Source organism: Artemia sp. Qi Xiang Cuo, chromosome 4 (genome assembly GCF_049724085.1).
Source record: "Artemia sp. Qi Xiang Cuo chromosome 4, ASM4972408v1, whole genome shotgun sequence".
In the NCBI taxonomy this organism is placed as follows: domain Eukaryota; kingdom Metazoa; phylum Arthropoda; class Branchiopoda; order Anostraca; family Artemiidae; genus Artemia; species Artemia sp. Qi Xiang Cuo.
Genome location: NC_142797.1, coordinates 20,395,094 through 20,407,802, shown reverse-complemented (window position 1 = coordinate 20,407,802; position 12,709 = coordinate 20,395,094). Strand labels below are relative to the sequence as shown.

General features: G+C 35.4%; 1 protein-coding gene across 1 annotated transcript in view; it reads left to right on the top strand.

Moving 5' to 3' along the window:
* Positions 1-12,709, top strand: part of Nup107 (nuclear pore complex protein Nup107) — a 94,004-nt gene that overhangs the window by 65,117 nt on the left and 16,178 nt on the right. Inside the window, exons 7-8 of the mRNA XM_089088135.1 lie at positions 1,413-1,689; positions 6,420-6,622. Of these exons, the coding sequence (XP_088944261.1) occupies positions 1,413-1,689; positions 6,420-6,622 (480 nt within the window). The remainder of the gene's footprint in view (positions 1-1,412; positions 1,690-6,419; positions 6,623-12,709) is intronic.

Below are 12,709 nucleotides of genomic sequence, written 5' to 3'. Positions count from 1 at the left end.
ATTTCAGAGACCTCTTTATTGATGAGCTAGTGTGTTTATTCATCATTCTAACGCTAGTATTTGCCTACTTGATTTTCCAAACTTAATTTTGACTCTACGTGAAATTTCTGAAGAAAATTCTGACAGAAGCTGAGAGATATTTTTTTTTAGTGAGACTAATTTAAAAGATAACGTTTTAATGCTATTTTAAGGCTTTGAACGTTAAACGAGTCAAAAATCCAAATAGTATATTTATTTCTACTTATTCATCAGATCAATCACTTAAGGTCACTTTAAAAAAATTACTGTCAGATAAATAAGGTAATACGCTATTTTGGAGACCTCTATATTTAACCCCTGGCGTATTTATCCTTTATTCTAACACAAATAATAACCTTTTTTTCTTAAAATACATGGAATCTGGAAGCCGTTTTCGATTCCGTGGAAGCTTTCTCCAGTTCTAAAGGAATGAAGATCCGAGAAATATCAGAAAAATATCTTTTTAGATTATAAATAAAATAAAAACGTAATTTCAGAATTGATCCCTGTAGTGTTTTTTTTATTATTATTCAAACATGAATAACAACCTACTTCATTTTCCTAATTTATTTCTGGCTCTATATGAATTAAAAAAAAAAGAAAATTATGACAGAAGGTTGACGAAAGAAATAAAACGGAGTTTCTTTATAACGTTGATTTAAAAGATAACGTTTGAATGCAATTTTAAGCCTGTGAACGTTAAACGAGTCAAAAATCCAAATAATATATTTATTTCTACTTATTCATCAGATAAATCACTTAAGGTCACTTTTAAAACATTACTGTCAGAAAGATAAGGTAATACGCTATTTTGGAAACCTCTATATTGAACCCCTGGCGTATTTATCCTTTATCCTAACACAAATAATAACCTTTTTTTCTTAAAATACATGGACTAAAATACATACCAAACGGTATTTTATTTTCTTTATTCATCATTTATGGTTTCTTAGAAAAATTATTGTCAGAGAAATATGGTAAAACAATATTTTGGAGACCTCACTGTTGATCGTTGGTGTATATATCCATTAATCAAACAAAAATATTAACATAACTGATTTTCCTACTTTAGTTTTGGCTCTGCATGAATTTTTTTTTAAAAAAAACCTGACCGAAAATTTTTTATAGAAAGAAGTAGATATACATCTTCTTCGTGATGTTAATTTCAAAATTAGTGTTTAAACGTTATTTTAAAGGTTTTAAACGTTTAATGAGTCCAAGATCCCATTGGTTTTTATTTGTTTATTATTTCATCGCTTAGGGTTACTTTTAAAAATAACTTTCAGAGAAATAAGGTAAAACACTATTTTTGGAGCTTCTTTATTGAACCCATAATGTCCTTATCTTTTATTCGGGCATAAATAATAACCTTATTTTTTTTTTTCTTAAAACAGATGGGACCTGGAAGCGATTTTTGATTCCGTGGAAGCTTTCTCCAGTTCAAAAGGAATGACAGATAAAATGCGACCGATTCATGTTATTCAAAAATGTGTAATACTTGATGATTGTGATGGTCTTATTAAACAGGCAGAAGTTTGGCTTGAGGATGACAGGAGAATTATTGACCGAAACACTTTGAGGTTCCTTTGTCACCTCACTATTTTCTTCAAGCGTGTTCACAAGCTGTCGAGTGGAACGTCTGGTGCAGCAATTATTGAAGCCTATATTAAGGTAAGATGCTCTAATTTCTTTTTTTAATTGGATTTATAGCACGTATAGTGAAGACGTTGCCAGAATTTCACCGGACAAAACAAAATTTTGATTAAGGTTTCTTATTTTCAAAAATTGTGGAAATTTATATTAACGTAAGTTGTTTTTATAATAATTTTTCTTCAATGCAACATAATAGCAGATAGTGAAATTTATTTAGTTATTTTATATTTATATATAGTTTTGTATATATTTTTTTGTATATTTCATATATTTATATATTAGTTCTTATATATTATTATATATATTTATCAATAAACGCAATGCGGTGCGTATTCTGCATCGCAGCGGTGAAACCGCAGACCTTGTTCACATCAAAAGTTGCATTTCCCAGCTATCTTGCTATTGTCCTATATTACAAATTTACCAGGATCTTTGCAGTTGGTCACTTTTTCTGTATCTGAGTCATAGAATTCACTTTCTTTTACAAGTTTGCCCTGCATGATCCCTGACATAGGATTTTGCATCTTCCCATTGACTGTGTCCCAGCTACAATTCATATTCTAGATCTACATAGCCTAGGCTGGGCTATTAAAGCCAAATTACCAAATCAACAGTGGTATTTGTAAAAAAAAGGTGGGAACAGAATGGTAAAACAAATAAGTCCCCCGTTCTTTGTGAGCTTTTGCCATACTTTGGTGAACAGCATGCTGTTAAAACAGTCCAGTGTACTGTTCACCACATCCTATCTAGCAAATTCGTCTCTCTCGAGGTCTCCTGCCAAGCATTTGGAATTAAATTAGGATCTTTTATGCTTAGGATGTCTTTCGTCATATATTCTTTGATGAAACTTAAAAGCTATAATTGGCCTTTCAACTGCCTTAATCTTCTTTTCTTCCACAGTCCACAAGCGTTTTAACCGAATGCGTTGGATTTTTTCAACACATGCTTCTTATGGAAACCGCAAGGATTAGCGGCAAGAAGCGCATGCGTTCCTCTGCAAAACGCAATCCGCAGCGTCTTTCCGCTGATCCGTGCTCTATGTGAATATAGGGCATGGCAACCTGATCAGGGACGATACTCAAGTTTCCCTAAGAAAAAGCAATCAACGCAACATATCTTTAACTGCCCCCCCCCCTGGACCCATCTTAAGTCTTTTCATATCTAAAAAATGCAATTCTCAAAGATTCATATTTTAGACATTTCATGTCGCCACGTTGAACCGTGAAAAATAAACCAACAAAATTAATTGGTTAAATTAAGAGAACAGATGACAGTGGTATTTACTCCGCATTTAGCTGCTTTCAGGATCATGGTGGGCAAGAGAGTCTAAGGTGTGTTAAAAGTTGTTTCCCCAAAAACAAGGCTTTTCTAGAAGAACGAGCATCGATCGAAATATTATCGATTACATCTAAGGCTTTGGCCTATCTTGATCCTGGCTTAAAGTCAAACTGATGTGAAGGAGTGTAATTTATTTCTTTGAATTCCCTTAAAAACACCTTGAAAAGCTTGCAGATGGATGTAGTGATGACGTTCAAACGAAGAAGCTTGAATTTTCCTGTTTTGAAAATGAAGCGATATCTGAAATACAGAGGAAGGAGGGAACTATCATGAATATGAATGTCATGAGCATGATAGGAACATGAATATCATCTTCCGAAGAAGGGAGAGATATATCATGAGGATTTCACCATCGTATTTTCGACGTAATACCTTAAATAAGGTATGTTCTTCGCAGACCACACTGCCTTTCTATGACGAACACATAAACGTTCAAATGAGGATAAGTCCATTTACTAGACAGTGAAAACAGATACAAAAGTCTGGATATTTCGATCACATGCACAGCGATCGTCATCAGTCGAAATATCCGTCTGCTGATGATGATTATTCTGCTGATGATGATCACTGGACATGTGATAGAAATATTCAGACTTTTGTATCTGTTTTTACTGTCTAATAAATGGACTTATCTCAATTTGAACATTTATTTGTTCACCATTGTGTTTCAGATTCATCGCACTAACTCTATGAACACTGGGCGAGGACTTCCATTTTAGCTTTTGAATAGAATATTCTACGGGACGAGGGCTAACAACAAAGGCAGTGTCTTGATAAGAGGCCGGGAAATTGTCTAGGATGCCTTCATAGGATTGCTCTATGAAAAGACCAGGAGCGGGAGAACTCGGACTCGTGATACACATACCGCTCATTTTTAGAAATGCCAGAAGGAGATACAGTTGAAGAGGTTTCTTAACGAGACACAAACCAGAAAACCATACTCCCAATTTATTTTGATCAAGGAGAGTAATTACCAATAAGGTGATGCACAGCATGAAGCTTGGAGATATTTCTCTGTGGGGAAATCCTTCTATAATTAATAAGCCCTGAAATTTGAGGCCTACTTTGTTTCCACAGAGAAAACTATAGCTTTGCTTCACTACTTGAAGTCGTAAGATTGGACTTTGTCGACCATCTACGAAGGATTCAGAACTCGATGCAAAAGAACTGCTTTTATTCCTGCAAGACGGTGAGTGTGGAATATTTTAGCTCAGCAAACACCTAAACAGGTCTAAATCTCGTTGCCAGGCAACTGAAGTGATTTCTAAGGACATGAAATGGCAGGTGAGTTTTATTTAGAATAAAGTCAACTGACTCAATGAACAGGACTTGGTTGGGTTTTTTTTTACCAGTCAAAACGATATTGAACTGTTAAGGGGACCAGATCGAATGTTTCAGTTGCTAGGAAAAGGCATAAGAATTGAGGATGTTATCGGGAGGTGTTCTGATAACTTATAATCAGCTACATCGTTTTTTTTTCACCAGCTTTCAGACTTGACGATATGACAATATTATCCAAGTTAGACATTCTTGGGGATATGTGGATTTACGTAAAAGCGCAAATTGTGTCTAATACGGACAAAAAATCAGCAAATATACCCTAGACCAGTGTTTGACATTGTAAAGGTTAAGAATCAGGTTCAAAAAGATTGCAATCAAAATCACCGACCGTCATGCAGGGTAACGTGCACGTTGACAACTTTTATCTATGAAGGATCTTAGTTATTTCACAAAACAATGCCAATGAACGTCCTGAATGATCATTATAACCATCAATGGGTAGATGAACATTTATAAACAGAATCAGTTGAATCAACTCCACCGCTATATGATCATCATCTGTTTCAAACAGACTGGAACGTAATATTTTACAAATGTTAAAAGTCCACTAGAGAGTCTACCTGTGCTATTCCATTGTCTAAAAGGCACAGAGTAAGATGTCGTATCATCAAATGTCACCATATTCACGCTGTGTTTAGTAACAAAATGTCTGGGAGGCAAGTCACATAATGATTGTTATGGAGGCATCTATATTCCACGAGTATAGGCAAATTGTTGAACTCATGGATTTAGTGGTTTGTGATTTTTGTGGACACTGCACTATAGCATATATGACCCTTAGTTTTACAATCAACACAGAAAGTGCTCCTCAGACAAGACAAGATCTTTTTAAGATGAGATAATTTTATTGGACAAATACATACCGAACATGAATCGGAAGTCGATTTTATGACCAGTAGCGTAACATTTGGGGCATAATGTATTTTGCTAGCAGTTGGCAACATGGTGACTAATCGTGTGGCAGTTAAAGCAGTGACTTGGTAAAAATGCAAATCTTCGTCTTGAAGGCTTTCATACCCAATTTTCACTGAATTTCTAAGGAATGTTTCTTGGTTGTTACCTGTAGAGAAATATGCTTTTAATGTGCGTGACTTGCCACACCGATTGGTTTTAGTACATTCAGTTGGATTTGCAAGGTTATATGGTACTGGCTCAAGCGCAGCACCAAAGGATGGCCCCTTCAGTGAAACATGGAGCGATGGCTCTGAGGGCTCCTCACTCTTCACTATCTGGCCCGCAGTTTGCTTTGACCTGACTACAAGTTTTCATTCGGTCCGTATAGGTGCAATTCGGTTAGGCTGCCGTTAAGGCATGAGCATAAGCTGTCAATAAAGGCTTTATGCTTAGTTGAGCCCTTTGGAGCCTTTTGGAGGTTTTTTTGATACGACGGAATTAGAGGATCTCGGGTGTGCAACTTGAGCAGGTTGCGACATTTCTTGGAGATAAATTGGAGAGCGACTTGCGTCATTGGAGAGCTTGTTTTTTTTTGATACGACGGAATTATAGGATCTCGGTGTGCAACTTGAGCAGGTTGCGACATCTCTTGGAAATAAATTGGAGAGTGACTTGCGTCTGTGGTAAAACTGTCCATTTTCCTAAAAACTTCACTGACTTTAGATATTACCTTGGCACAAAACAGTTTTGCCTATAGCAGGTACTTCACATGTGACTGAATGTTGCAAATTTCAAAATTGGACTTAGGATCTTGAAATTTTGAAGCACTCGGTGGTGATTATTGTTTTATCGGGGAAGTGAGTTCAAGGCATTCTGCACTCTACGGAAGCAATGTTGATGCTAGTTTATGAATCAGATATGCCACTTATAAATAAATGGCTGATGACCTGCCAAGATTGGTAACAATAATGGGTGTAATTGAAAAAATTTTCTGAGTTTTAATAGTTGAAAAATCGCAGTGCTGGTCGTTGGGCCATCAAGGGGAGAGGAGGGGGTCATATTGAGAAAAAGCACTCTTTTCAGTTTTTTGGCTTCTTTTTTTTCTGCTGGCCAATTTTATGTTGTGAAGTGGATTAATAATGAAGTAAAGGTACATATGAGTTTGGTTCTTTTAGGAATTGAAGGATTGCAACGAGCACGGCCTCATTGCTTGGTATACAAGTGAACTCCCCGAAGAGCAGCAAATTCTAGTATACGCCGCCTATTTAGAGTCCTTGACTACGATACCTCAAGAGGAGAAAAATGGACTTTTGGAGCTTGGTAAACGATGTGGACTAGATGTGAAGAAAATTGCTGTTTTGGTAGCACATAGTACAAGGTAATCTTTTATGTCATAGATATTTACAATGCAAGCAATGTTTCATGAGCCTTAAAAATCGTTTCAAGGAGGGGGTGAAGTAAGGGGGGGGAGTTATGACAACTTTTTTTTAAGCATGCTACGAAACATCGTATTGCTAGATGCGAAGAATTTTGACATTGTGCAAGGCATATTTGATGTAATAATGCTTTTTACCCTGCATAGTATTTTCAAAGGAGGAAGAGGGAGTAGAAAAATAAATTCGTTTAGGAACAAATATTTCAGAAACATAAGACTAGAGGCGCCGAAAATTGCCGTTCTGGTACATTGTCAAACGTAATTTTTTACTGTATCATGAAAACATATTATGATCTCATTTCTTCGAGTCTGTAAAATTTCCAGGGTAGGGGAGGGAGTTTGATTTTCCTATCATTTTATCTTTTTTTTATATAGAAAATGCCGGCAAAAACTAAGTATTGCATTGCTAGAGATGAAGTAATTGCTACTCTAGCATGTAGTACAAGTTTGTATCATTGGCAAGGCTGTATCCAGGGGGACTAGGGGATTTGAACCCCCCACCCCCGAAATGTTTGTCTGACTCGTAAAAATGTAGCAAAAATGCATATAAACAAATTTTTGACGCGTTTTTCGAAAGATTTTCTGTACCCCCCCCCCCCCCCCCCCCCTGCCGCAAAAAAAATCATGGATACTGCCCTGATCACTGGGATTGATAATGGAATAGTTTTTTAGTACAAAATTTTTCAAATCTTTGAAGTACCAAGGGCAGTGAAAATGGAATCTGATTGTTTGGGTTGGTTGTTTTGGACTGTTTTTTGGTTGGTTCTTTGGAATGGACGGTGAAAATGAAATCTGATCGTTTGAAATGGTTATTTTGGACTGTTGTTTGGTTGTTTTTTTTTTGGTTGGTTGGTTGTTTGGAATGGAAAGTGAAAATTAAATCTGATCGTTTGAAATTGTTGTTTCAGATGGTTGTTTGGTTTGGTTGCTTGTTTGGAATAGACAGTGAAAAATGAAATCCGACTATTTGGAATGGTTGTTTTGGATTGTTGTTTGGTTTGGCTAGTTGTTTGGAAAGGACAGTGAAAATGAAATCTGGCCGTTTGAAATGGTTGTTTTGGATTGTTGTTTGGTTGTTTTGTTTGGTTAGCTTTTTGAAATGGACAGTGAAAATGAAATCTGATCGTTTGAGATGGTTGTTTTGGATTGCTGTTTGGTTTGGTTGGTTGTTTGGAATGGATAGTGAAAATGACATGCGACTATTTGGAATGGTTGTTTTGGATTATTGTTTGGCTTGATTGGTTGTTTGGAATGGACAATGAAAATGAAATCTGATTGTTTGAAATGGTTGTTTTTTATTGTTTTGTTTGGTTGTTATGTTTGGTTAGTTTTTTGGAATGGACAGTGAAAATGAAATCTGATCGTTTGAAATGGTTGTTTTTTATTGTTGGTTGGTTGTTTTGTTTGGTTAGTTTTTCGGAATGGACAATGAAAAGCAAATCTGATCGTTTGAAATGGTTGTTTTGGATTGAAGTTTGGTTTGGTTGGTTGTTTGGAATGGATAGTGAAAATGACAACCGACTATTTGGAATAGTTGTTTTGGATTGTTGTTTGATTTGATTGGTTGTTTAGAATGGACAGTGAAACTGAAATCTGATTGTTTGAAATGGTTGTATTGGATTTTTGTTTGGTTGTTTTGTTTGGTTGGTTTTGGAATGGACAGTGAAAATGGAATCCGACTATTTGGAATGGTTGATTTGGATTGTTTCTTTGGTTCATACCTGTCTATTCGTATTTATTCATACCTGGAAACTGCAATCTTCAAAGACTTTTCTTTAAGTTCTTTCGACATTATGAAGTTTTTATAGCAGTTCCACATTTTTGTCAGTGTTGCCATCTTGAACCATGAAAATGAATGAGTAAATCTAATCAATAAAAGTTGATTTTACGTAGTTCAAATATTAGCAAGTTTTTTTTTTCTATTTCGCACCTGTCATTCCAGAAACTGCATAGCTGCAAATGGGCGGGGGCGTTCCGAGGGGGGCACGCCGCCCCCCAACATTTTTGCATTCTGTAAAATTTTTGCCCAAGGCGGAAATTTTGCAACCTTACGGAGCAAACTTTGTCTGTAAGTTAGCCAGTTCCAAATAGACTAGCTCTACATATAATTTTATTTCTGGGTTAGCAGTTAATAAATTAAACATAATTTTGATAACATTTCTTCATATTTATAGTTGTTGACTGGTTTGCTTATGATAATTGTGATGACTCTACATGATGATTATGATGGTTATATTGATTTATCGCTAGACTTGTCTGAAAGAACTTGCTAAGTTTGAAAGGATATGTTTAATGTAGAATAACTTAACTACTTAGCCTAAAAAATTACGTACGTAGTTTGAAAATTACTTAAAAATTTCAAAGTTTAATTGAAACAATTCTATTAGGTTACCGATGGGGACTACTTCTTGTTTCTAGGAGGCAAATTAATATATAAACGGTTAAGAGGGCCATTCATACATGTCATTACAAAAATCTACGGTATGTTGAAATCCAATTTTTGGCTTAGAAAGGCAATTAAGGAGATACTTACAAAGAAAAACTATACTTCCCTATTTAAAGGCATATACTTTATTTACACTTTACTTTTAATAAAAAAAATTGACTCTTAGTTCATTTCTGATGGGTAAACCAATTAGACCCAATCAATTACCCAACTAGTATGATCTTCTTCATTATTGATAAATCAGGTAATACGTTTTTTGATGAATTAGCATGTACTTAATTAGCAATTACCCAATTATTATAATTTTCTTCTTAGAAAATGTTCAAAAGTAGATTTCTCGGTTTCGAATTTATTTTGATTACCCCAAAGTAGCGTTAGGGTAAATTACTTATGATGTTTTTTTCTTGTTGGTCCTAATGGAGTGAAACTTCATCTCTTAATGTGGTAATACCCTTTGTGTGAAATAAAATATTATATTTAGTTGTTAACCTGCAAAAAAGCGGGTAGGGACAGATCATAAAAACACATAACCTTTAATAATTATGAGAGGGAATCGCCCAACCAACTCCCGACTCTCCTGATTACTACGTAATTTAATTTAAATTTTAATCTTTTTTGGAGAAATGTTCCTCTAAATCTTTATATTCTAAGTCATTTTATATTTTAATTTTTGTTTGTTTTCTTTTCCCTTTAATCATTGATAGTAAAATCTGGATGTTTTAAGTTTAAATCAGTATGTAACTTTATTTTTGCTCGTCTTAGATTTTAATATGGTTCTTTAATTTTCTTTGGAAGCCTTCTTTCTTTTTAAGTTCTAACAAAATAAATTACCATTCGTTTTTAATTGACATGGTTATATTATTGGGTATATTTGTTTTTTTTTTTGTTACTTCTCTGCTTAAGAATCAAAATTTTGGAATGCAATTTAAATGTTGGACAAAATTGTATATTCAATCAAAGTTTCCGATCAACCTTTGTTTTATTCAATAAATTTTATGATATTTTTAGTATAGAATTTGGTTGATGGGAAGGAGGACTATTATTTGTATGAATTAAAAATCTCTAAGTTTTGGTTTCCCTAGGGCTAAAGCCGTTCTTGTTCCAGTTTAGTAGACACCCTTGAATAAACACCCATCTTGATACACCGTTTTATTAAAAGAACCTTTTAATGTTGTATTTGTTGTAACTGTTTGTTTGTTTTAATTCGTCAAGGTATTTTATTAAAAAGAGCTTTGTTTTGTTATTTTAAAAAATAATAGTAAAAGCAGGACGTTCTGAATAAACACAACCATGTTTGTTTCCTTAATTTCTTGTCCTATTTGAAGTTCCCTTGGTCCGGAAATTTTGTTTAGGTCTCGACAGGGTCTTGAATTTTACTGTAAATCAGGGTAAAAAATTTGAATTTTTCCTGATAAGAATCGGTTTAAAACATCTTGGTTCAGGAATTTAATATTCTCCTTAAGGATTCCTTCGTTTGTTCCTCGTACCCTGGAAATGTCATACCAATCGGAGAAAGATTACGTTTGATCCATTTAGGAGTTTTGCGAGTTGATACAACCGAGTTTTTTTTCAAAATCCTTTGTTCGGATCTTTTTTTTTTATTTTTTTTTTATTTTTTATTCCAGTATACCTATACAGCAAGCTGCTAGCTGATCGGAGGTAAAACAAATTTGGCCCGATTATGGCGTAAAGCATCAATCAAGCCATGTCTTTGTCTTAGCTTTAGTGTCCATTGTAGCCCCCCCCCCCCCTCGCTGTCTCGTCTACATGTCCTGTAACGCTAAACCAGTCTGAGAAACGAAAACTTGTGTACCGAGTTTCTGGTTTCATAAACAATTTTCAAAATATATTGCAAAACTGGCCAATGAGGAAGAATCTTGATTTGAAGCTGATTCGGGAATAATATCTATTATTTTGATTCATCCTAATGGTAAAAGTGTGGTGCGAAAACAAATTTAAGGGAATTTTGAAAAATAGCCTAAACCCCCACAAAAATGGTGTCAGATCGGCATGAACACTGCACCACTGGTATCTCCATAGCCGAAAACTTCGCATGGAAAAATTACAGTCCCTTATTTTGAGCAACAAAGAAAATCACTTTTTCACATGTCTGCATAAAGGTCCACCTGATTTTCAAACTAATTTGACCTGAAATATAAGAACCTGTTTTTTTGCGTCTTTTGTCTTGAAGTCTTTCGGCCTCGAATGATCAAAAATATTCGAAGTTAAGGAACTCGCTTGAACAGAGGTTGAACGTTTTCTAGCTGATCGAAAAGAAACAGCTTAGGGCTCGTTCTCGGAGGAAGTTGCATTCCTATTTATCCCTGTCCAGAAGGGTTCACTTGATCCAACAGCTCACGAATATAAACTTCAAGTATTCAAGAAAAATGGAAGAATCAATATTTAGAAGAAGAAATGTTCGGCCACTTTGTCCCCCGTAACACAATTTGAAATTTTAGAAATGATCCCTGACGCCGTTCTTAGGATATTGCAGGTGCGCTGTTTTGATCACTTAGTAACACATAGTGTCTGAGGTTTACCTCGGTGCTTAACCGTAAATAGACTATAGGTCCCATAGAGACTTATAATAAGAAAATGTCTAGGGAGTTCGGAGAAAAAAATTTGGCCCTCTCCTTAGTCCCTTCCCCCAAGTCAAAATTTGAGGTCCACTTGGACTCCTAACACTCTATGAAAATTGGGACCTTGATAGCCTCGTAATCACACCATACCTTTTGATTTACTTCGCTACTTACACGAGATAAATTCTAATTCTCATTGGGGCTTGTTGGCTTGTTGTGTAAAGATGTTAGGTTTATTGGTGACATAACATTTCTCCCTCTAACACGATATTGGAGTGCCCTCCCCGCTCCCCCTATACGTATATCACTTGAAAGCTTCAGTTTCAAGTTTCTCAGGTCATTTTCCCTCTCCCCCTTCTCTTTAGTCAAAATTTGAGATCCGTTTGAACCCCAAAACCTTTTAAAAGTATCAAGTCGATCTCTTAAGCCGTTCTTTTGGTAGTTCGGATTTCCGTTAATATAGCATCTTTTTATTTACATAGCTATTTCGTCTTGAATAAATTTCCGCCACGGAGGGGCTCAAAGTGTCAAAAGTTTTTTAAAAAATATTTGTATCCCTTCTCTGTCATCTTTCCCAAGTTAAATAAAATTTGATGCCCACTTGCCCCCACCACTTCAAAAAGTACCGTGAAAGTTTTGCCTGGTATCACAAGTCGTTACCATGTCGTTACAGGTACGCCATTTTGATAACCTGGCAACACTTGGTGTCTTTTGATTTACCTCGCCACTTCGCTGTGAATAGATTCTAATTCCGATCCTGAGATAGTGTCTTTTGACTGTGCTCTATACCGTCCCCCTTCCCCTAATTCTCTGTGAATGTCTCAATATGATACCCCGAGTTGCTTGCGAGATATCGGTGACACGATTTAGATAACCTCATTACACATAATTTTGTTTAGATTTACCTCGCCACATCGCTCACCTTAGATTTTAAATCTCATAGGATCTTGCTGTGCAAAAAACATTAAAGTGGATCTGAAACAAATCTTTTGTCCCTCCCCATAG